We start from the raw sequence: 25,938 nt of genomic DNA, 5'->3' as shown, positions 1-25,938 counted from the left end.
CATGAAGAGTTCGGGAGAATTTGAAAGTTTGCTCACTACTGCTGAGATTTGGGTTGGCCCCAATGAAAAGATATTACACAAAAACGTCTGTCAGTGTTAAGCGTTAAGATCCTCCTTCCTGTGAAATCCACACTACCTTTGTTGCTCGTCGCTACTTTCAGGTGTTCCTGCATATCCCTACCCGGCCTGCTAATGGAGAATGCAAAACCAGTTTCTTTCAGCCCAGTGTTTTGCACACCAGCGAGTTATGAGAGGACCTTGGGAAACGAAGTCACAGCCCACTGGGTTAGGATGCCAGCTTCTACTTCTTCCTCTGGGGCGCTTGGTCTTATGAGGGAGGGAGCAGCCTTGACCCACTCCCCCCTTCTGCCAAATGTATGCACAATTCCATTACCCCTGGGAGGAAAAAAAGGATGCACCAGGATTCCTTGAGGCAGCCCATGTTGCGGTGCCTCCACGGAGCCTCACTATCCACATAGTGACTGCAGGGTTGACAAGGGCTAGCCCAAGAATGAGAAGGGTGACCCTTATTTTCTGTAGGACTGGGTGAAATGTCTGTTACTCGAGTATGACTCCCGCCACAGACACACATAGAAAACCAAGGGCTAGCTGAACTCTTGGTTTTGTCATATGTTTGAAAATAAACATAATAAAGCTAGAGGTTGGAGTAATGCAACTTGCCATGCCTGGACATTGGAGGAGCTATTGCTCTCTAGGGCCCCTTCCGCACACGCAGAATAATGCATTTTCAAACCACTTTCACAACTGTTTGCAAGTGGATTTTGCTGTTCCGCACAGCTTCAAAGAGCACTGAAAGCAGTTTGAAAATGCATTATTCTGCATGTGCGGAAGGAGCCTAGATGTATTATCTCCTTAATGAAATGCCTCTCTTGGTTCTTAAGCAGGGAGCTTCTCTCTGACCTCTCTACTTTTTGGGCTTTTTGTTCTATATTACTCTCCTCACAGCTCTTCATGGAATCAGATGCATCTATAGGTCTTTCCTTTCCACTGCAACATGAATACGAACCAAATCTACCTGAATAAATTTACATTTTACTTTTGCCATATACTTATTGGGAATTTATTCACTGCATATAAGCCCATACTTCTATGACTGGGCAAACTGCTATAGGAACTAATACATATCCCCAGTGGCTAGTCTCTGGAAAGATGTAAGGAAAATGGGAAACTTCTGTTATGCGTTGCTCCGATGCATAATTCAGGATACTTGCAAAAATAACTTGATAAAATATTGATTTGATTTTGATGACTGTAAAGTAAGTTTTGCAAAATGCAAAATTTATCAGTGATCCACCAGGAGTTGTCTGCAAATGCCAGCATCTTGAGAAGGAGGGTTGTTATAGAATGGTGCCTTTCCACTGACTTGTGCCCTGAGATTTTTTCCCTCCAAAATTCTAACTGTCAGTTATGCTTTGACTGAGCTGCCCTTTTGTTCGTCAAGATGCAATGCAGTAGCGTGGATGTGTTAATTTAGACTTTGTGTATACATTTTGCGTTTTCCCACTTTTACAAATTCAATTAAATAGTAAAAATGATCTTTAGCTGTTCAACCAGGCACTTCACAGACAGGAAGATTAGCAGCTCTATAGGGACACCAACATCTTTCCCCTAATGTCAGAAAATAAAATAATAAACTGGCACCAGAGGCTTGTAGTTTAAACAAAGAATCAAAAGTTTTTATTTACAAGAACTAAATCAGGATTTTTTTTCTGGCAAAGGATAAAATTGAAATGATATCTAAGCTCATTTCTGATAAGTCACTATTTTACAAGTTGTTTCAGTATCTTTTTACAGTTGATAAGGTTCGCACAGATCACTATCTTTAGTGCCTTTAAGGTGTTACAGTCACTTAAATTCTCCACAAACTAAAGACTCGCCAGGAAAGGTATTCAATTTTCTGTTTGGCTCTCTAATTAATGTGCTAAGAAAACCTTAATTTCTACCCTCAGGTAAGTATAACCCACACTGTTGCTCAAACACCAACTCTAAGACAGTCTCTCCTCTAGAGTGTCTATCTTACACAGTGCTTATCAGAGAAGGACAGGTGGCTTTCCCAATCCTTTCTCTCTAAAAATTCAACAGGCGCTTCACTGTCTCATATCTGGGTAGGTTCTCCTCAGAGAAAAGCAACTAAGCCACCAGTGTGATTAATCAGTGTTACTGTGTTATAGTTAACTCCAGGACCTTGGCATAGATTCCCTAATTTAAATCTGTCCTTCCTGGCACTTAATCAGAGTAGCTCAGCTCACTTAGAACTGGCCCGCAGTCTCCAAAGAATGGAACTGCAGCAGAACAACAATTCCCTCTGGTGTTCAAATCAGTTCCTTCCTCAAAATTCTCAGTGCTCTGGCTAAGAACATTCTGCAGTTCTCTCTAGCCAATCATGTGGAGTTCCATGATAACCCTTTGGGCTCTCAACATTCCACAACCAGAAGGTGTCTAAGTGACTGTCTATGTTATACCCTCTATCCATTTATAGCCCCCACCAGGCCTTGAAGTGAAGTCAATGCAACACAGCCAATCAAAAACCGCTCAGGAAAAAAGGTCATGAAAAATATTGATAATCCATGAGATTGTTTTATTTTTAAAGCCACTTTTTTCTTTCTTTTTCTTGCAGTGAATAGTTTCCACACAATGTTTTCCTTTTGGTACAATCATATAACATTTTCAGGTACAGTGGAGGTTAGTTGGCATTGGAACAAACACAAAATGCTAGCAAAACACATTTCTGCAAACTGTAAGGATGAAGAAATTTTTTCATGGGAGAAGATTTTGCAAAAGTTGAAACAAAAGCTGAAGATGGGGGTAGGGTAGGGTAACCGAGCCCCTGGCTTCTGTACCTTGTATACAATCTTCCTCCTCCAAGTACAGTTGTGGAGATAGGATGGCTACTAATCCAGTTTATTTCTCTGGTGTAGACATGCCTTGCTCAAAATTTGTCCCAAAGCAGAACATCTTTCAGTTGGCATTTAAATTGAAGAACAACATTAATGGGATGTTGATGTGACACTTGAAAAGATGTCAGTGTGGCAGATAGTTAATCCATCTCTACCTGGCTTTGATCTTAACTAATCAATAACTGTTTACCAAATATCACTTTCTGCTTGTACTGTACATTGATGAAGGTTATTCAGTGACATGGGAAACAGAAATCAAGCTGCAACGCTTGATCTAGAGAAACATTTTCACTCTTTTTGGAACATACAACCAACTGGCTGTCTTAAGGAAGGCTACGAAAAAGTACAGGAAACACAACAGAAAGGACTTTTGTGTTCTTCCTACAGCAAAAAAAAAGAAAAGAAAGAAAAAAGTTCTCCCATAAAAATTTAGCTCTGAAAAAATCTTCCAAGGGGGATGGTGCAATGCCATTGCTTGCTTGCCAAAAAAGGCAGTCGCAGGCCAGCCAAATGCAATCCAGCACCATGAAGAGCATGCATTCTTATTCAGAAGCAAGTTCTTCCATGTTCAGTCAAGTGTTGGAGTTCAAAAGGAGTGGGAGGGATACCAGAACCAGAACAGAGGGACGGATGGATGGATGGCAGCTGTTGCAAAGATGCTACTGTCCAGGGCAACCGACATCAGCACTCGTTGCTATGGCATTGCTACCATGGAATAGCCCAGCCAAAGTACTATAACATCTGGCTCACCCCCCGCCAGTGTAGAGGGAGAGAGACAGGGAACTACACTACAAAGAGGCAACAGTAAAAAATTCAGAGAGAGGCAAAACATGGCTTTAAACTGTTTCCTTTTATGAACATCAGCCTGGGGACAGAGAAACCAGAGATGTCCTTTGCTCCTAGCAGCAACAGCCTCTCCAGTTGAAAAGGGTCTCACTGAGGACTGGAGGAAGGGCTGTGAACTGCTTGAAACCTGGAATAAGAAGTAAAAGGAGGAGGCAAATATACAGGTAGCCAGAGGAAATCTATGAGACAGGAAAATCCCTGGAATTCTCTCCTTCCTCTGGCAGAACAAGGATCAAATGAGAATGAAGGCATTACCAAGACCTTGGAATACCCCCAGGGTGCCAATGATAGACATCCAATCCTCTTCTTGCCCCCAACTGGCAGATCCCACACCCCCAGGTCTCTGGGTCCAGAAGGTGACAGGCATGCTCACCTCTGAGTACAAAATGGACAGACCTAAGTAGGAAGGGCGATAAAGTCAATTCTCAATTTGTCTCTCCTTTGGCTGAGTTGAGAGAAGGCTGTTGTTGTTGTTGTTTTTAAAAAGAACAAAAAAATAAAGGAAGTCATTTCCAGGGGCAGTGGTACCTGTTTTTTGGTAGCCTAACAGAAAGCAGCCATCTTTCTCCTTTGGTGCCCCAAAATCCAATATGGCTGCAGCAGTGAATACAACTTGTCATGATGCCTTTTTCATGACCAAAAGTATTAAAAAGGCACCTCTGTTATTTGAATGAAGGCACAGTCATACCCTGTGGATTTTTGTCACCCCCATTTCCAGTGGTCACAATAAAAAAAAACCAGCAATATTCTCCAAACACAATCTCACACACACACACACAACACTCCTTCATGGGGACTAAAGCCTTACAGAGGTAAAAAAATATTCGCGGCAGGTCCATGGACAATATCAACCCAACTCTACATCCCTGAGCCCCCAAATAAGTAACAAACACAGGTAGAACAGAGGGGTAATGGTCCCAAGGTAGACAGTGCAACTTCCCCAGATGTTGTGCTCCAGGATTTGAAAGATGACATCTTCAAATCCTATGAAGTCCTGTTCTTTTAGGCAGTGTCTTGTTTTTTCTCTCCTGCCCCATCATCATGATTGCCATTATAGAAGGGATGCCAACAAGCCCAAGGGAGAGGTTGAGTCAACATAGTCTGCTTGTTTGGAGATGGTGGGATATCAAGGGTGGAATCTCCTGCCATCCTTGTGACGCCCCACCAGCCTGGATTCCCATCAGTTCACTGGCTGATCCTACACTGTTCCACGCCCCTTGGAGGATCGCAGCACGCAGAACATGGTCCCCAGTGCAACCAGGATGATGGCGACAAAAAGAAGGATGAGGCCCACCCAGGAGCTGTACTTCGTTCCCTTCCAGAAGCTGGTCTCTTCAGCGGGGATCATATTGGTAAGGTTCAGCATGTAACCCAAGGCCCAGCCAATGGATGTGTCTCCAGCCTGTCCAGACAAGGCAAATGGTTCATGGGCATTACAGGTATTGAAGTTAACCCCTCACCCCACCCCTCTCCCAGCTGCAACTTTAGCTGCCTGTGGAAAGTACTCATAGAAGTACCATGGTCAGCAATTAGATCCCTCGCAACTTTTCTGAGTCAAGCCTCCAGCCAGTACAAACCCCAATTCCAGGCAAGCACAGCTTAAGAATGTGAGCTTAGATGGCAAGTTCAGCTGTGAAGCTAAACTTTCTTTTTCCTTTTGGAAAAGATTATTACAATTTCTTTGGTAAGAAGCAGGTTTCCAGGAATTCAGAGTAAATCATGGAAATGTGCTTAATTAGAGCAAAGTACACACAGAGCACATACAGCTGTTCTAAGTAAAGTTCCCATCTTTGACTGTCATCCATCTCCCATTCTCCTACCCTCAGTTTATTGATCCCAAACCTGCCACCTTCCATCTCCATGCCTTTCTTATATCTACCTGACAAACTTTGCCTGGGGTCTATCTTAAAAAGCACCCTCCTTTCCTGTTCCTCGATTGGGCCTAAACCACCCTTACAAAAGCAGTAGCACACAGAAGCCGCAAAACCTAGGTTCCCTCCACCAAATACTCACTTTCTTCTGGAAGGCAATGTCCGGGAATGTGCGCTCATCAAACCGGTAGCCTTTCATGAGCAGAAGCTGGATAAAAACAGCTGTGGCACAGTAGTCGGGCAACCTCTTCTCCTCACCTGGAGCTTTCTGAAGCAACTGGATTTGTGGAAAGTGGCAAAGGAAAAAAGAAACGGCGAGAGAAAATAGAAGATGCCATTAGGACAGTTTGGAAAAATTGCAAGGAAGAAAGGCGTAAATGGCCCAAAGACCTCCCTGAGAGCCAATGTGGTACAGTGGTTAAGAATGGCAGACTCTAATCTAGAGAACTGGGTTTAATTCCCCAATCATCCACATTGAGCCTGCTGGGCAACCTTGGACCAGTTGCAATTCTCAGAACTCTTTCAGCCCCACCTACCTCCCAAGGTTCCCATTGTGGGGAGAAGAAGGGATTGTGATTGTAAGCCTCTTTAAGACTATTTAAAATAGAGAAAAGTAGGGTATAAAAGCCATCTCCTTTTCCTTATTCTTCTTGCTCTAGAATACCACAGGCAAAAGTCAGGATGTCATTTGCTTATTTAAATCCTGCTTTCCCCAATGGGGACCCGAAGGGACTCACAGTTTCTTCCTCCCCTCTTTCATTTTATCCTCATAACCACCAAATGCTGAAGAGAGTGTTACAGGCCCAGCAAGCTTCTATACTCCATAGCTTTCCAAAGTCCTAGTGAGTCTGATGCTGCAATCAGTACAACATGTGAGGACACCATTGTGGAGAAAGACAGCTGGAAGATGTTGAATTAGCCTCCTAATCCCTCCCAGGTTTGAAGTCTCCATCTCAACCTATCAACTTCCTCTTCCTGCCCATATCAAGTCCTGCGAAGTCTAATTTCACACCAATGAAACCAGCACAGACCAGGTGACAAGATACCCACCTCAGACCAAGACGAGTTACAGAGCTCAACCACAGCCTCCTCAAGGTCACCTGGCATGGCAATGCGTCTCTTCATCACAGACTGAATAAAATCCACAGTATAGAAGAACGCAGAGAATGCCTGTTAAAAATGAAAAGGAGTGTGAGGAAGGCTGAGCTGCCAACCCAACAACACCAGAGCCTGGTCTAGGGTCACTGATGTTCACACAACACTGTTGAGCTGAGGTTTTTAACCTTGCCAGTTGCCGAAACATTCCGATGGTGAACCTAATATTTTTTTTTCTTTCCCTGTAATGGGAATGATATAAAAGCAAATGTGAGTGCAAAATAATTACAGAAAATACAGATATTACTTATATATGATATAAACTTGTATAAAGATAAATGTCAAGGAGCTTGGGGGGAAGTCTTTTATATTATTACTCATTTTTTTTCCTTATTTTCTTTCTTTCTTTCTTCTTCCCTTTCTTCTTTCTTTTTTTTCTTTTTTAACTCTAATGCTTCTCACTATCTAGCTACAGGCTATAGCCAAATGTGTAAAATATGAAATTTGCTTTCTTTCAGTAGACTGTAACAAGGAGACTGCAATAACGGAGAAGAGAACACTACTGCAGATAAGCAGATATTTAGTTGTTTGAACGAAACCATAACAAGAGGGGTTTAGGCTCCTTTTTCTTTTTTGTTAATTTTCTGTAACAAATCTTGTTAAATTTTGCAATGTATGACTATATTTAAAAAAAAATAAAAATATTTGGCCAGTGGCATCCTAGGAGTAGCTGGTTGACTACTATCAGAAATGCAATGCAGGTATGGATGGAGCTTTGGTCCAATACCAGAAGGACCTATGTTCTTATGACTGGCAGCATCCAAACTGGATGGTAGGGTGAGGCTGCAGTGGGCTCGTCTCTCACAGAATTTGCCACACTACTGGGAGTGGGAGATGGAGTAAGAATGTGTCAAAACTTCATTTTAAGACGGTGGTCCATAGTTGAGTGGTTATCAGGTCTGCTTTACACACAGAAGGTCTTGGGTTCGAGTCCCAGTGGAACTACTTCTAATTGCTGAGTCCAGGTTAGCCCAGTCTCAGCCAATCTCAGAAGTTAAAAAGGGTCAGCCCTGGTTAGTATTAGTATAGGAGACCATCAAGGAAGACCAGAGTTGCGATGCAGAAGCAGACAATGGCAAACCACCTCTGACATCTCTTGCCTTGAAAACCCAACAGGATCACCATAAGTCAGCTGTGATGATGGAACTTTCCAACACCAAACTATTTTTGAGGACTAGATGGCCAAATTGTGGCTCATACGCCTAGAAAATATTAGTGATCAACATTCAAGAGCCAAGGAAAGGAAGCCATGGCTATCTCATCAAACCAACCAAGAGTCTTCTACTTACCATTTTATATAACCACTTTTAAAATGTATTATTGTTATTACTGCTATGTTTGTTCTGATTGTTATTACTGTTATGTTTGTTCTACTTCTACTAAACTTCTACTTTGTCTTCTTTTCTTTTTCTGTAATTCTTGGTTGATAAAACAAATCTTATTTTTTTAATAAAATACAGGACTTTAATAAAGTCCTGTACTTTCTCCAAGTTTTGTCCTACCTGTCCATAGTCTTATTACAGTTGGCTTTGTGCTGCTGCAACCCAGGGAACATATTCAGCATTTCCCCCCAGTATTATGGTTGCTGGCTCAGAGACCTCCTGAAATTCTACAGGGGATCACCAGCAAACTGCAGGATCCATGTTCAGCATCATTCAACCAGATGCCAGCAGTGGATCAGGCCACTGCAAAGTCTGTGTGTTCTGAAAATATACTTTTGCCAGGACAACTCTCCACAAGGGGGCAGACACTGTCTTTATCTGGGCACTCAAGAACAGACCTTTTCCCACCACAAAATTATGTGGTTGGTCCCTCTGCCTCTGTGTGAGAAGAGGATCAGTCGCACTCAGCCTCCCCTGCCTCACAGGGTGGTGGTTGCTGTGAGGATGAAATGGGGAGGAGGGGACAACAATAACATGTTGCAAGCCACTTGGGGTCTTCACGGAGGGAGAAAAGTTGAGTGCAATTATCTAAATAAAAATAGTGCAGCTGAGATTGGGTTCAAGAAAAGCCTGTTGCCTCCAGCATTAGAGAGCCAGTGTGGTGTAGTGGTTAAGAGCAGGTGGACTCTAATCTGGAGAACCAGGTTTGATTCCCTACTCCTCCACCTGAGCATCAGACTCTTAAATGGGGAACCACATTAGTTTCCCCACTCCTACATTCCAGCTAGGGGACCTCGGGCTAAGCACAGTTCTTCAGAACTCTCTCAGACCCACCTACCTCACAAGGTGTCTATTTTGGGGAGAGGAGGGGAAAGGAGTTTGTAACCCGCTTTGAGACTCCTTGTGGTTGAGAAAAGCTGGGTATGAATCCAAACTCTTCTGAGCTGCATGTCCAGGTCTTTTGAGCTACTCACAATGAAGTTTCCTGAGACACTGGGCTGGAAGATGCCATCAAAGGAGCAGCTCTTGTAGGTGCAGCCTGTGAAGCGGAAGAGGCTGTCCATGCGCTGGCGGCACAGGGCTGAGTCTCCAGAGCCTCTCATGTTCACAATGGCCGTGGGGAAGTAGTTGGTGGGCTTCTCTGCAGTGGTGCACGGTGAGTCATAGATGGTCTCTATTGTGAAATTCCTCTTGTAATCTCTGGGCCAGCAAGGGTTCTCCACTTTCAGGGCATACCTTGCATCCTTGTACAAGTGGAAACAATAATTAGGGCTTGCGACAAGTAATTGGTTAGAAACAAACATTTCGATTGATTAAAAGGTGCCTTTGATCAACAACATTTTATTTTTAATAAAAGCAATAAAAAAAAAGACAGATGGCAAGCATCGTCTTCCAGAAAGGCATTCAAGAAAATTTAAAGTCGCTACAAAAATGCCTGCAATACAGTTCACTGAAAGGGAAGTCGTGGTTCAGAGACTAGGCTGTTGCATTGCACGCAGAAATTCCAAAGTTCAATTCCCAGCATCTTCTGCTAAAAGAATCTCAAGTGTTAGGAAAAATATTTTTTTCAACTTGGGGACTTGAACTGCTGGTGTCCATTACAGCAGACCATACTGCCTTGAAATGTACTAATGATCTAGCTTAGTACTAGGCAGCCCCTTATAGACAATTCATACAGACACAATACATATATGTAGTTAGCGAAGAACCAGAGAGCCCATTCATGGCACATACATTCAATTGCTGATGTCTCCTGTTAAAAGCATCAGGGATGTTAAGAAAAACCTCCTCTGCCAGAGACCCTGAAAGCCACTGTCAGTCAAAGGAGACGGTACTGGGGTAGATACACTGCTGGACTGACCTGCTATAAAACAGCTTAAACTTAAACCACCCACCCCAACGAATGCCCATTTATTCCTGGCTGGCAGCCACCTCTCCTTACCTTCAGCACCTTGGACAGAAGCCTCTTGAGGACCTGATCCCTGCCATAGCACAGAAAACTGTGTGTGTAGACTTTGTATGTCTGTCCATACAGTTGCAGCGTCATTGCACTGTGGGGGCTCTCAATCTCCTCCTGAGTTTCAAAGGTGATTTGGGTGGAGGCTCCCCCCAGATCCATGGCCCCCAAAGTCTTTTTCTTTGGATGGACCCATTGCCCAATCCAGCCGTACTGGAGGAAGGGAAGAAATGGGGCAAAGAGAAGCACAGATTAGTAAAAGCTGCACTTTATTATAGCAAAATCAGAAGTGGCATATCTGTGATTTTCTGTATTTTTTCTGCACTTTATTATAGCAAAATTTCCTGTATTTTTTCTGCACTTTATTATAGCAAAATCAGAAGTGGCATATCTGTGATTTTCTGTATTTCTGTGTGTGTGTGTGTGTGTGTGTGTGTGTGTGTGTGTGTGTGTGTGTGTGTGTGTGTGTGTGTGTGTGTGTGTGTGTGTGTGTGTGTGTGTGTGTGTGTGTGTGTGTGTGTGTGTGTTCTATATATAGAATGGTATAGAATCTATATATATATAGAATGGTTAAACCCCATTTCCTAATATTACCAGTTTGATCAGATGGATCTTCCTGCGTGCTGGCTTTATATATATATATAAACATATATAAAGGACATATATATATATATAAAGCCACCGAAGATGAATCAGATCAAACTGGTAATATTAGGAAATGGGGTTTAACCATTCTTCTTATGTGCTTTTCTTAATGTAAACTGTGCCCACAAAGTTCCTATTAATTTAGCAAGTGGAGGAAAAATACAGCCACATACCCAATACCTTATTAAGCACATCCATGGGCTGTGGTGACAATATGGAGTTTGAGACAGTCGATATGGCCAGGGATATCATGTAACATGTATATGCAAGCCCCTGATTAAAACCCCTCCATTTCTTGTGTTTACTCTCATGCTGACAAAATCAGAATATTTCCCATATATATAGCATTTATATAGCATTTTCTGAATGCTCAAAGTTTTATCCCAATTATTTCAGTTTTGTAACAGTGTTAAATGTTGTAAATTAGCCCTGGGTAAGGATTGGAATCTCTCATGACTAGTTGCAGGAGAGCCAGTGTGGTGTAGTGGTTAAAAGAAGTGGACTCTAATCTGGAGAACTGGGTTTGATTCCCCACTCCTCCACATGAGAGGTGAACTCTTATCTGGCAAACTGGGCTTATTTCCCGCTCCTACACATGCAGCTTGTTGGGTGACGTTGGGCTAGTCATTGTTCTTTTCAAACTCTCTTAACCTCACCTACCAAACAATGTATCTGTTGCGAGGAGAGGAATGGAAGATGTTTGTAAGTCACTTTGAGACTCCTTACAGGAGACAGAGGCAGGAAATAAATATTCTTTTTCATCATCATTCCAGCTCTACCAACTGAAGCCAGGGAGGAATGTGACCCTGCTATTAATTCTCAGCCACATTTCTTGTTTTATTTATTAGTGTTGTTTGTATCCATCCTTCTCACCTCAGATGGAGCCACTCCAAAGCACGATATCTCTGATGCTTAAGAGATTCTGAAATGGCCTCTGTGAGCCACAGGCTTTATCAGCAGTGAGTCAGCCCCTTGGCATTCAAGTTATCTCTTGCCTTTTCCAACACCCACTGAAGTCTCCATGAGGATTTGGAAAAGGTCAAACGGTTTTGCAAAAACACCAGAAATGTCTCTTATGTCCATGGTGGAGTTATCACCTCTAACCACACACTCAAAACAGTGAGGCTCTTTCCGCACATGCAGAATAATGCACTTTCAAACTGCTTTCAATGCTCTTTGAAGCTGTGCGGAATGGCAAAATCCACTTGCAAACAATTGTGAAAGTGGTTTGAAAATGCATTATTTTGCGTGTGCGGAAGGGGCCAGTAAGTCTGGCCAGTGAGGTCCACCAAAAAGAACCCATATTAGTTAGCCTCTCAACCTTTTTGCACCCCCAGAAGAAGAAGCCATAAACTGCGCTCTACCTTAATGAAGTTCTCCAAGAGATAGTTGGTCGTGACCCAGCCAAAGACACCCTCATCCTCTCCTGATAGTATTTTTGCTCCTCGGAAGTCAAAGGGATACTCCTTCAGGGTAGTGGCCACAGCTCCAAGGACATTGTTTGAAGCCTGGGGGTCAGTGAGGCTGTAGGGAATTGAACACAGTAGTCGAGGTCAGGGGAGGGAAGGCAGAATGGCATAGACCCATGGTGGCGAACCTTTCGCATTCCAGATGTTATGGACTACAATTCCCATCAGCCCCTTCCAGCATGGTCAATTGGCCATGCTGGCAGGGGCTGATGGGGATTGTAGTCCATAACATCTGGAGTGCCAAAGGTTTGCCACCACTGGCATAGACTGATCTCATCCAGTCTCAGAAGCTAAGCAGGGTTGCTACTTGGAAGGGAGACCACCAAGGAAGACTCTGCAGAGGAAGGCAATGGCAAACTAGCTCTGCTTCACACTTGCCTTGAAAGTCCCTTGTTGGGGTCATCATACTTGGGCTGTGACTTGACAGCACTTGACATGCTATCTAGATCAGGGGCCTGTTTTCAGGTTCACCTACATATTCCAATGTCTCAGAACTACAGTGGAACCTCAGTTTTCATTGCCTTCGGTTTTCTTTGGTTTTGGTTTTCATTGATTTTTTTCAGTGAAAAATTTGTCTCGGTTTTCATCGATTTGCCTCTGTTTTCATCGATTTGCAGGAAGGCGCAGGGGTTTGTGGAGAAAAATCACCCGGACCAAGCTGTCGCAGGCCGTGTCTACAACTTGTTTAATGACAACGTCTTGCCCCATTTCAGACAAATCTTAAAAAGGCGTCAGAAACAGACCTCTTTGGACAGCTTTCTGGTGCGACATTGGTCCACTGGCTCTGAAGCTGGTCCCAGTGTTATTGTTTGTTACTGTTTTCAGCATTAAACACTATGTTTATTCACCAAAAAAATGTGTTTTTGGAGTGCCTAGAACGGATTAATTGGATTTACATTGATTCCTATGGAAAAGTTTGCCTCAGTTTTCATCGGTTTTAGTTTTCATTGATTCTTTTCAGATGAAAAGAAATGAAAACCGAGGTTCCACTGTACATAAATGTGGGTTGAGCCCTGCCGAAAAGTCCAGAAGCTGGTGCATCAGGCATCCGCTTTCAAGAGTTGGGAAGGGTAGTAAAGAGAGAACAGATTTGGTGTAGGCACAACCCACCAGAAATTTATCCTGCATGAACCCTTTCGAAAAGAACAGGAGCTACACCACAATAGTCCCATTTGTGGTATGTGATCTGCAGTGGGACTTTTATTCATTGAACGTCATGCTGCTGAAGGGATTGGCGAAAACACACAAGTGCAAGTGTGCCTTTCAGACCCAGCCATTACGGAGATCTTAGCAGGTAGCAGAAGAGCATTCCCAGTCATCTGGACCACAGTCAGAAAGGGGGCTTCAAACCCTATGTAGTGGTGCGGTATGTCAAACTGCCTGTTGCAGCCAGATGTTTAGAGGGTGCCGATGTCTATGATCTAACTTACAACAGGTAGTGTGAGAATGCATCCCAGGAATTTTGTTAACATGAATACATACACAAGTATGACTACCACTGTATATTTAAATGGGAGAAATGTTGCAGCCTTACAAAATCACACAAGGCGTGGACAGAAAGAACTTTTTCTCCCTCTCCCTCAATACCAGGACACCCAGTGAAGTTGACAAGTAATACATAAAAGCAGAGAAAAGGAGGAACTTCTTCATGCAACACAGGATTTAACTTGTGGAACTTGCTGCCACAGGGTGCAAGAATGGCCACAAGCACAGATGCTGTTAGAAGGGGAATACAGAAATCTGTGGAAGAGAAGTCCATCAGGTGCTAGTAGCCATGAAGGCTAAAAGCTGAATTCAGAAATGGTTTCTCCCTCTGAACAATAGTAGCCAGGGCTGAGCAGCAAGGAGGGTGGGGTTGTTGTTGGTTTTTTTGCCCTGCTTGCAGGCTTCCCAGGAGTATCTGGTTGCTACTGTAAGAAACAAGATGCTGGACTACATGAAACATTACATTCTTAACTAGCATGATAGCTTAGTGGAAGCAGAGGCAGCATTCCCAGAGGTGGACCGAGATGCTGGAATAAACAAAAGGGGAAGGCCATCCTGCTTATGAGCTTAATAGAAGCACCTGGTGGGCCAATGTGGGGAGCAGCTTGCTTGGCTAGATGGATCTTTGGTTTGGTCCACTGGTGGACCTTCTTGATCAGTTTTGGACCTCTTGAAGAAAGGCAGAACAAATGGACAAGGGATAATAGTTCATGAGAATAAGATCTCAGGATTAAAAGAGAGTGTCGTGATTTCACCACAGGGATCTTTTGCACGTGCCCAAAAGGTACCAAGTCAGCCTGTGAATTCTCACTTCAGCAGCCGCATGCCAGCCGTGGCTCCCAGATAAAGCGGGGTGAGCGCGTGCCTCTCCTTTGGGACATCCTTCAGGGCCTGATTTAGACAGGCTGTCAAGCTCTGCCCAGCAGCTGGGGGGTCTGCAGCATAGCTGGAGATTCCGCCACCTGCAGATTCAAGGGGACAAAGGGAGGTTCTTTTTTTTTTGATTGAAAGATTTTTATATGAAAAAATTAAAAATTGACAAGGGCTAAAAGAAAAAAGATATACCACGGGGGGAAAGAAAATGAAAGCACAATAAAAAGCAGATATATATAAAGAAGACGCTTCTGATTTTCTCAATGACAAATGCAAGTAACATTACAAACTTAACACTTTCTTCATAGCTGCAAAACAGAAAACAACCCTATCTTTTTTCTGTTATCTGATTCATTTTGTTTCTTGATCATCATATCCACAAATCAATAGTTCATTTTTTTTTCTGTTTTGTACAAAAAATCTGTAAAGGGTTTCCAGTCAGTAATAAATGAAGATCCTGTCTTTTCTCTGATAAAAGAAGTAAGTTTAGCCGTCTCTGCAAATTCCATTATTTTCATCAATCATTCTTCTATCATAGGTAATGTAGACCTTTCCATTTTTGAGTAAATAATAATCTTGTTACCATGGGCATGCATAAATACAAATTTCCATGACTCTTTTCTAGTTGTTTGTCCATTAGTCCCCCCACCCCCGCCCCCGCAAAAGCCTCTGGTTTAAATCGAAAATGATAAACATGATGAACTTTATAAAACGGGTGAAATCAATCTATACTTCACAGACAGCACAAGCTCAATCCACAGCAATCCAAAAGTTGGGGGTGGGGCCACTGTGGTGCCACCCAGCAACCTCCACCAGGTAAAATATCTGAGTATTACTTTGACAAATATGAATTTCATATGATTTCAAAATACCTCGGTTAAGTCATGGAATGAAGTTAAAAAAGATACATCAAGACAGGATAATTTGTCATTATCTTTGCTGGGAAGAATATCTGCGATTAAGACGAATGTTTTATCCAGAATGTTATTTTTATGGCAAAGTGAAGGTGAATGTAGACTTTAAAAATCACTTTGGCCCCTTCTACACACGCAAAATAATGCGTTTTCAAACCACTTTCACAACTGTTTGCAAGTAGATTTTGCTATTCCGCACAGCTTCAAAGAGCACTGAAAGCAGTTTGAAAGTGCATTATTCTGCATGTGCGGAATGAGCCCTTGTTAGAGCTACCATTTGGAAAATATGGAGTAAATATAAACTCAGGTCGTGTCTGAAAATATTTTTATAGCTCTCAACATAAGAAACTTTCTTTAGAAGAGAAGCAATCGCTCAAATGCCAACTCAATTGACAAGGAGACGTGGGGGGTGGGGGGGGGGGGGGCTTGGTCCAGTCATTTTCTTGCAACTAACCTGACAAGGCTTTGGTAAGGAGAGAACCAGCTACAATACTGTGGGTTCTTTGGAGGAATGTAGGATGCCAACCTGAAGTGAATCTTCATACCACCCCGCAACTGAGGGCATTTTCATATCTGGCTGCCTGTGAAGTATTGCTGGCATGCCTGGACCTAGCCAAAGCCCCACTGGCAGCTGTGCTCCCCACCCATCTGAGCTTCCAGCTCTCGCTGTGTGGCTTTCTCCCACCACTAGCCTGCTACAGGCTTTTCCAGGAAACTGATGCTCCTGTTGATACAGCACTTGCTTCGGAAAGACTGTGGCTCAGCCAGGATTAAACTGAACTTCAGGCACCGCTGAGTCAGGTTTTGGGGAAGTTTTCTTCAGATCTTGGTGCCAGCTTTTGGTCTGGGAAGGGCAGTGTGCCCAACCGAGGGCGTGTGGTTGGTACTTCCTTACCTCTCCTCTTTTCACTATTCACATTCTATTATGTTTTTCAGATCATCATCTGGGCCTTTTGTGCCCTATTGCTCAGCCAATGCCAGCACGAGGCTATTGAGAATTTGCTTTCAAGTTGGCACTACCCAGGAGTCCTTTGTTTAAGACTCCATGGGAAAAGGGAAGAGAACAAAGATGGATGGGGTGGGGATGGGCAACCCCTTTTGTTATGTGGGAGGTGTGGCCGGGCGCATCCCTGAGCCAGCTCCCCTCTCATGCTGCCACCAAAGGTGCCTCCAGTTTGCCAACTCAAATGCATGTTACGAAACCAACCAGCACAATTATGCAGTCATGTTCTGATGGTGTTCCTTTGTGTATCATGAAAGAACTGCCCAAGAGCCATGAGAAATAGATCAAACACAAAGTGATTAGGCACCTAAACCCAAAATGCCCATTTACACAGAAGCCATATGGAATGCAAATTCTTAATTAATGCTTGTTAAAAACAGGAACCCACATAACTAGTATCAAAACAAAAGCCAGCAACAGCTTCAAAAGGGCATGAAAACGTTACCTCTCCAAACCCCTTGCCATATCCAAGCAAATAGCATTATTTTGTGCACTGATAAGTGTCATAAATTACTGAGCTAATTTAGATCTCATATGCAGTTATTTGGTTAATAGTTTTGATTAATTAGTAATTTATAGAGAGGGTTTTATTATTGTTTTAAAGATTATGTAGATTTTTATTAGGAATTTTAAGTCTTATTTGATTAATCATGGGTATCTGGTCTATGACTGCATTAAAATTAAAATTAAATCCTTTGCCAAAAAAACCCCCAACTCTGCATACCAAAAGCCTGAAGAAACAGGTCTTCAACTAGCACCTGAAACAAAACACACAAGGTGCCAGCTACCTGCCATCGTGGGCAGGCATTGCAAAGACTGGGAGACACTGCAAGAAAGGCCCTCCTCAGTTCTGCCAGCCAAGCACCCCAAGAAGGACTTCTGATAAAGAGCATAGTTCTGAAGCAGAGGCAAGAGGCCCTTCTGCCAGGCCCCAGGTGGCACATGGCTGAGAAAGCGGACCAGCTGTTTGCTGTTTGCTAAACTGGGGCAGCTCAGACCACAAACCAGAGAAAACCCCTTACTGAGCCACGCCCACGGCCACCCACCATCAAGCCCCGCCCCTAGCTTCTATACAGGCCAGCAGAGCCTGGGGAAGGCAAAAGCCAGCCTGCAGGGAGGCGGGGTGGTGGTGGTCGGGGGTCACATGATGGGGGTTCCCAGTGCCCCCCCCCACGTGACCAAAAGGTATGCGCCCAGGGACCCAGGTGACCCCATGTCCCTATATAGGCCTCTGTCACAGACCTTTCATGATTTTCATCCCACTTGCAAGACCATTTACGGGTCTGAACAACTGTGATTGGCTCACAAGCCACCACCGCTTGAACGAGAGCGGCTATTCAAAGCAGCTGCAGCTGCTTACGTGGAATCTCTTTGCCACCAAATGCATCTTTAGAATGAACTACCGCCTGCAGTTCCAGCCCCCCCCCCCCTCCCGTTTATCACACCTACAACAAGATGTTAGATTTCCAACCCAACACCTTTTGTGCAAATGGATGCCCAGCAGAACCTCTTACCTTTCACATCACACATGCTGTGCTCACTGACAATCCCTGTGTTGTTCTCCTTGCCAGCTGGCCATTTATACACAAACATGGCGGTGTGGGAAGATCCAGCATCCAGAACAATTCCATACTACATTCATGCAGAGAGAGAAAGAAAAGAGGAGTTAGATTGGTTTGCCAGTCTCCACGTCTGGATTACAGATCAAGGCATGAAATGCAAGGAGTGACTTTCACTTGAGGCCTGAAGCATCCCACAAGGTTGGTTCATAGTCCAATAACAGAGCTCTGACTTTGTGAGTGGAAGGTTCCACATTCAGTTCCAAGCCTTGGGTTGCAGGAATTGGGGAAGACTCTTTCTCCCTACCCCCACCCTCTGAGATAATAGAAACCCCTGTCAGAGTTGATAAACCTGAAGGCCAAATAAGGTCAGAGAAGATCCAAGATTAGAATATCTCGTGCCTTTCTACAAAGCTAAAAGCAATGGTTAAGGGGAGAGTCGAGTCAGACTCGGGAAAGAACTTATTAGGCCTTCCCTAATGTTTCCACTGTCAGAGGCTCGAATGTTTCCACTGCCACAGGCTCCTTGTGGAAGGATACTAAAGCCCCAGAATGAGAACAGGGTACCACTCCAGATACAAAAACATTTTTATAATCCATTGATGAACCCTTAATACTGCAACATGCATGGTCAGCTTTGTGCACGATGGAGGAACTGGGCAGCATCTCAGAAAAACATGATCCTCGTCTTTCATTTCCATTTTTTCCCCCAGATGAAAAAATCTTGGAAACCAGAAATGAGTTTTGCTGGGGGGCTGCAGAGAGGTACAGGCAGGTATGAATTAGTGTGCACTGAAGGGGACGGTTTGCCTTCCATTAAAACCACCACCACCCCACACACCTGTTTGAGAAAACAGGCCTGCAAGAGCAGTAAGCAAGGCACTTGCAAGGGAGGAGCATGGGATAGCTTAACCCCTTGTTTGCCCCCCACCTCTTGCCTGTAAATGCCCCTTTCCCAGGAGTATGCATCATGGAAGAACTGGATAGCATGTCACAAAATCATGGTCCTTGTCTTCAGTTTTTTCATCCAGATAGAAACCATCTTGGAAATCAGAAGTTAAATTGGCAGGCAAAGAAAGGTTTAGACCCCTCCGGAAATAAGAGAGGGATTACTAGGATCCAGCAATATCAAGTTCTGTCCTCTACGTACTAGGAAGAGTGACTGGATGCTCAGGGTTATGGCTGGCTGTATTTTGGAACAATGGCAGAGTTTCAGAGCATGTGCAGAGTGTTTCTTAATGTATCATGCAATACAGGATACAAGGTCACTCCAGCGTGAAGCTGCTGTGCCCATGCTAATTTCCCAGACTTTGTCCTTTGGTGGAGAGCAAAACCAGGATTTGGCTAGCTCCTTGGCACAACTGGCAAGGGCTTTCTGGTGGAAAAAGATCACCTAGGAGGAGACACACAGTTCTTGAGAAAACAGAGTGCGCCAAACAAGGGCATGGATCCCAAGCATGCCTGAGCTTTTGACCATCTAGGGATTTACCAGCCATGTTCTATAAATAGAGCTTTTATTTACCAAGAGTCTCACCGTGTGTTTCCAAAGATCAGGACACCGGAGTAAACTTTGCTTTTAATCACAGCATCGCCATGCCAACAAGAAAAAAAGGGAACACCTGATTGGGGGGGGGGGGAGTTCATTATAATTCTCGTGCTCTGTTTTTTGCTCACAAAGAGTCACAACATTTCAAATCCCAGCACTATTTATTGTTAAAATCATCTGTCGATTACGTTAAACTCTTTAAATTTTTAAAAGCACTTGACAACCGCCAGGAGAGGCCAGCAGCCAGAGATCTAGCTGGTGATCTGGATGCAACATATGAAATCTGATTCTCCACACTTTTCCCAGCACTGGCAGCGTGACACCACTCCTCTCCCTCCAAGCAGTTCCCATATAAGTTTTTGCTGGGCCTCACAGCATCTTCCCTCTTTTCCAGATGAGGGACTGCCTGTCAAAAGCCATCACCAGCAGCTCACAGCAGATGGAAGGAATCGTGAGCTCAAGTTTCTCTGGACCAAGGCCCACCTCCTTTTCCACCCACACCGGCAAAGTGAAACCTCTAAAGAGGACCCTCTCAGGTTCTCCTACTCACCCCTGTTCTTACTTTAAGGAGCACAGAACCAAGAGTTTCCAAAACTCCAAAGTCAAGGGCACCAGAGCAGAGAATCCCCAATGCCACATTTGGCCATTGACAACAGAGCACACGAAACCTTTCATCAGTTTGGGTCAAATGGGATGCGGGGTGTACCACTTGGTACAGAGAAGCCATAGTATCTCTTGTTACTATGTTTAAGTGTGAAAGTTGGACAGTGAAGAAAGCGGAACAGAGGAAAGTGGATTCCTTTGAAGTGTGGTGTTGGAGGAGAGTTTTATGAATGGCATGGATTGCCAAAAAGGCAAATAAGTGGGTTCTAGATCAGATCAAGCCAGAACTCTTCCTGGAAGCTAAAAGACTAAACTTTGGTCACATTGTGAGAAGACAAGAGTCAGCAGAAAAGAGCATCATGCTGGAAAAGGAGGGAGACCTAACATGAGAGGGACTGACCCTATGAGAGAAGCCACAGCCTTCGGTTTGCAAGGCCTGAGCCAGGCTGTACACAATAGGACATTTGGGAGGACACTGATTCTGCCACCCTGAATCAGAAATGACTTGATGGCACCGAACACGTGCACACAGGGCAGTGGAAAATGGGGGCGAAGAGCAATTCCTTCCCGAATGCTTCCTTCATTTTTTTCTTGAGTTGTATACTAATCCAGCTTCAAAACACAGAGAATGCAGAAAAGTGTGGGAGGGAGGAATAATGCAGTGCATTTGCTTCCTCCCCTTTCGAGGCCAGTTCTCGATCCAAGCAACTGCTTGTAGCAGTACGTGGAGGGTACCAGTGAATTGTTCTCAGTCACCAGCTGTACAGGAGCTCAGTATCTCCTCCAAGGTCTGTGGAATTGCCTAAAATTTCCAGCCTCCAGATGGGGTCTGGATAGGGTTGCTAACTCTGGAGATTTAGGCATGGGAGGGTGGGGTTTGGGGAGTGGTCCATTCCCTCCCCAACCTCCCCTGGAGTTTGGCAACCCTAGTCCTGAAGATTTCACAGAATTAAAACTGACTTCCAGTGCCTTCCAGGCAATGGAGAATAGCTCTCTTGGATAAAATCGCTGTTTTGGAGGGTGGGGTCTATAGCATCACATCTCCATGGAGCCTCCCCAAATTCTGTCCTTCCCAGGTGTCACTCCCATGTTTCCATGAATGCCCCAGTCTGAAGTTAGCAACCCTGGTATTGCTATAAGGTCTTGGTTTGGACCCAGCCAGTAGTGGTGCAAGCCCAGCAAGGTGTATCCCATGCTCTGGGCAACAAGAAACTTGCACTCTACCTGAAGATTCTGTACTGAATGTATGACTGGCAACTTAGACAATATACTTGTTTACAAAGCATCATCCTAGTTCACAGGACTTTGTGAAAGAAAAGAAATAAAAACTGATCTCTTCCCAAACAGAGGCCAGCTGGATCATCTGGACATATTTTTTCCATGTTCCCCTAGCCTCCCCAATTCACACAATAAACCTACTGATAATACAGGCTGTACACTGCTTGGCTGCAGCCATTTGCCTTGGCTCTGTAAAGCAGAGGAGGCAAGATGTTATTAACAACTCACTCTATGCAGGCCTGCCTTTAAGACTGATCTGGAAACTATACTCTTTTTCTCTGAAAGACAAAAAGCAGAATTGTATATTAATCCACCACATCCTGGATCTTCTTTGTTCCAGAATGCTCTACTCGGGTCCAAGTGCCAATCTAGTTCTGCCCCCAAGGCACTAGGACACAAGCACAGCATTCTAGAACAAAGAAGATCCAGGATGTGGCAGACTAATATACAATTCTACTTTTATCTTTCGGCAGAAACGAGTATAAAACTGGTCCAGAAAGCAGTTGTGGGGCTCCTCGCCCCACATCCATATTATGCCAGCTGCACTGGTTACTGGTTGAATTCCAGACCATATTCAAATAACTGGTTTTGACCTTTAAGACCTTGAGCAGTTTGGGGGCCCCATATCTTCGAAACCACATCTCCCCACATCACCCACGGAGGACGCTCTGATCCTCCGACAGTAATTTTTTTGTTGGTCCCAGCCCTAAGGATGTCCAGGTGGCCTCAACCAGGGCTTTCTCGGCCCAGGCTCTTGCCTGGTAGAACTCTGCCAGCTGCCACCAGGCCCTGCAAGACCTTATTTAGTTCCACAGGGCCGGTAAGACAGAGACGGTTCACTGGGCCTTTGGTAGAGGCCATTCTCTGAACCTATGATGTTCCAACAGGAATTGCCAGCCTCCCGAAACATGAATCATAAATGACATCTTGTGCACAAATTGCATTCTGCGTTTTGCACAACCATTGCCCCCTCCCCCCATAAATAAGATATAAAGATTGGGGTGGGTGGGTTGTGTTTATTATGCATAGGTTTTATTGGCTGATTCGGCATTGACATCGGAATTGCATTTTAGAACTGGGATATGTATTGTTTTCAGATCTAATTTATGTACACTGTGGATACTGGCAGTTTTAACCATATTTGCAAGCTGCCCTGAGCCTGACTTCGGCCAAAATCTAATGAAATAAATCTAATAAAATCCAATAAAATCCAATAAATCTAATAAAATAAATCTCAACCCTGCTGTTGCTTTGATAACGTTGACTCACAGGACACCCTCCACCTCCAGCTCCCCAATAACTATGTGTGTTAGTTTGGATCCCATATCACTACCTTCTGGCATAGTGGGAGGTAACCACCCATAAGAGAAGAGATGAGAATCTCTGGGCAGGGCCTGGACATCCCCAGGAATATGGTTGTTTTAGAGCATAGGTGTCAAACTCACAGCCCTCCTGATGTTATGGACTACAGTTCCCAGCATCCCCTGGCAGGGGGTGATGGGAACTGTAGTCCATAACATCTGGAGTGCTGCGAGTTTGACACCTGTGCTTTAGAGCAGTGGTTCTCAACCTGTGGGTCGGGACCCCTTTGGGGTCGAACGACCCTTTCACAGGGGTTGCCTAAGACTCTCTGCATCAGTGTTCTACATCTGTAAAATGGATAAATGTTAGGGTTGGGGGTTTCCACAACATGAGGAACTGTATTAAAGGGTCGCAACATTAGGAAGGTTGAGAACCACTGCTTTAGAGGATAAGACTCCGTGGCATTATAAACCCTGCTGAGGTCCCTCTACTTCCTCAACCCTACTCTCTTTAGGCTCCACCCATAAATCTCCAGGGATTTCCTAACTTGAAGCTGGCCACACAACCCACAGGGGTATTAAGGGACCTATTGGTGCAATTAATATTTAAAGACAAATTAATCCTATGAGTTTATTGATTTACTTCATTTGTACCCTGCCTTGCTCCCCAGTGGACGCTCACAGCAGCTTACGTTATTTCTTCTCGCCCTTTTATCCTCACAGAAGCCCCCTGAGATAGGCTGAGTGTGTGTGTGACTGGCCCAAGGTCACCCAGCAAGCTTCCATGGCAGGGTAGGGATTTGAACCTGGGTCTCCCAGATCCTAGCCCCTTTCTGCATGGGCAGAATAGAGCGCCCCAGGGATGGTAAAAATGCCCTGGAGCGGCATGAAGCCGGTGCTTTAAACCTCGCTCATCGAACCGCACCGCTGGAAGACACCATTTTCCCCCTTCCCTCCACTCACCGCCCCGTCCAGCTGGGGAACACGCCCACGCTGCCCTCTGACCTCCAGGGCAGTGCTGGATAGGTCGGTGAGTGGAGGGGGCCGATGGAGAGACGGTTCTGTGCAGAGCCACCTCTCCTTCTGGGGAGAAAGTTGGGGCTGTTTGCACGCTGCTGTGAAAGCAGTCCTTGAGACTCCACCGGCACAATTTATGCTGGTGGAGGGCCTTTCCGTGTGTGTGTGGAATCAGACCTAGTCTAGCACAACCTCATCACTATATAAACAAAAGCAGATATGAAGGCAGGAAGCCAGCAGGGGGATGGGGGCTTCCCAGTGTTTTGCACTGAGTGTCACATGTATGACTATCTGCCACTAGGCCAGAAGTCGTGGGTGTGCCCTCGCTGCAATGAGCTCCTGGCATACAAGGAACGTGTCCGTTCTCTTGAAGCCAAGATGGCAGACCTGGAGAAGCTGAGAGAGGCAGAGAGGGCAACAAACAAGGCTTTCAGGGACCCAGCAGCCGGGTCCCACTCCCAAGGTGACATCTCTTCAGATGTCATGGAGAATGAGAAGTCTGGGTGACAGAGGGTGCCAGTCTGCTTGGGTGGGGAAGATGTTCCCTTAGATGGGACCCCTTCCTTAGTTGGTGGTCAGATATCCTCTGCACTGAGGATACCCCTGGGAGGTGGGGGAGCTCCTTGTAGTGGGTGAATTCGATCATCAGGAATATAGAGAAAGTTGGGTTTGTATTAGGCGTGCAAGTGACCCCGACATGGTGACTTGCCTGCCTGGTCTGAGAGAAAGGTGTCACGGATGTCCTTCTATCGTCTAGATAGGCTGTTAGACAGTGCTGGGGTGGAGTCAGCAGTTGTAGTCCCACATTGGTACCGTAATGACATTGGGAAATGTAGCTGGGAGGGTTTCTGGAAGCTAAATTTAGGCTGCTAGGGAAAAGGTTAAAATCCAGGACCCCCCAAAGGTGGCATTCTCTGAAATGCTACCTGTTGTTCCGCAGCGCTTGGGAAGCTGCGAAAGCTAGGTAGCGGAGATACAGGAGTCTCCAATCACGTGGATTGAGAAAGGTGAGGTGCAAGGCAGAGGGTTTTTCAGATTTGTCAGGAACTGGGAACCTTTTGGGATAAAGAGCAGGCCACACTGTATGCAAAAGGGACGAGGCTTCATGCTTAACCAAGAGGAACCAGGCTGCTGAAGCTCAACATTAAAAAAGGTGTGCAGAACAGCTTTTAGAACTGGATCCCTGGGGAAAGCGACCCAGGAGCTGAGAGTGACTTGATTCGAATACAGAAGTCCATGGGGGATGCAGACAGAGAGAAGGAGGTTTTTTTTTAAATTAACCACATACAAAGAGTAGAGAGCACAGCAATGTGATAAGTGATAGGTGTCTACAAAAGGCTAAGAGGCAAAACACATAAATCCCAGGTTAGGGACACAGAGACAGAGTATACAAGGTGTCTCTATGCTAATAGTAGAAAGCGTGGAGCCTAAAATGGGGAGGGCACAGATACAGAGTTTTTGAAGGAGGACATTGATATAAGTGGGCATCACAGAGACATGGTGGTGGAATGAGGAGAACCAGTGGGATGCTGTTATCCCAGAGTTACAGGCTCTACAGGAAGGATATGGACAGAAGAGTGATTGGGGGGTGGAGTGGCCCTCTACATCAAAGAGAAGGCATAGTGTCAGCTATAAAAATAGACAATGCAGGGAGGAGCTGATTCCCCTACAGAAGCAAGCACTGTGGGATATCCAATACCAGGGGGGTAGAAGCCATAGTTTAGAAACATTAGGAATATATTATAGTCCCCCTGACCAAAGCAGCGCGACAAAAGAGGATTCTAGAGATGGAAAAAAGAAATTAGAGAGGCCAACAAAAGCAAAAAATGTAATACGTGTGTATTAAGAAGTGCATTTTAACTATCCCCATATAAACTGGAAAAAAATGCATGCTCAGGGAATAGTGTGAAGAGAACATTCCTGGATATGCCTAAATGACCTGTGGCTTAGAGCAAGATGGTTGGCTAGGAACCAACCAGGGGAGGAATCATGATCCTAGATCTAAATTCTATGTGGGACCCAGGACCTAGACGCAGGAGTGCGGGAAGTGCAGTGTTGTTGGGCCAGTCGAGTAGGGAACAGCGACCACAATGCTGTCAGATTCAGTATCTCTGCA

At 44.7% G+C, this 25,938-nt stretch overlaps 1 protein-coding gene across 3 annotated transcripts in view; it reads right to left on the bottom strand.

Moving 5' to 3' along the window:
• Positions 1-2,578: 2,578 nt before the first annotated feature.
• Positions 2,579-25,938, bottom strand: part of ENTPD2 (ectonucleoside triphosphate diphosphohydrolase 2) — a 52,225-nt gene continuing 28,865 nt past the window's right edge. For 2 of the 3 annotated variants that reach the window (XM_048513280.1, XM_048513281.1), the window contains exons 2-9: positions 18,033-18,150; positions 14,540-14,690; positions 12,139-12,298; positions 10,115-10,342; positions 9,147-9,416; positions 6,686-6,805; positions 5,778-5,912; positions 2,579-5,166 (exon numbers count right to left, since the gene is read on the bottom strand). In XM_048513280.1, coding sequence (XP_048369237.1) covers positions 4,963-5,166; positions 5,778-5,912; positions 6,686-6,805; positions 9,147-9,416; positions 10,115-10,342; positions 12,139-12,298; positions 14,540-14,690; positions 18,033-18,150 — 1,386 coding nt within the window. In that variant the 3' untranslated portion in view covers positions 2,579-4,962. Of the gene's footprint in view, positions 5,167-5,777; positions 5,913-6,685; positions 6,806-9,146; positions 9,417-10,114; positions 10,343-12,138; positions 12,299-14,539; positions 14,691-18,032; positions 18,151-18,254; positions 18,301-25,938 lie in introns of those variants that run through there. The other variant, XM_048513282.1, reaches the window with a different exon arrangement.

Source organism: Sphaerodactylus townsendi, linkage group LG12 (assembly GCF_021028975.2).
Source record: "Sphaerodactylus townsendi isolate TG3544 linkage group LG12, MPM_Stown_v2.3, whole genome shotgun sequence".
NCBI lineage: Eukaryota > Metazoa > Chordata > Lepidosauria > Squamata > Sphaerodactylidae > Sphaerodactylus > Sphaerodactylus townsendi.
The sequence above is the reverse complement of the archived record's forward strand: the minus strand, read 5'-3'. Positions and strand labels throughout refer to the sequence as shown.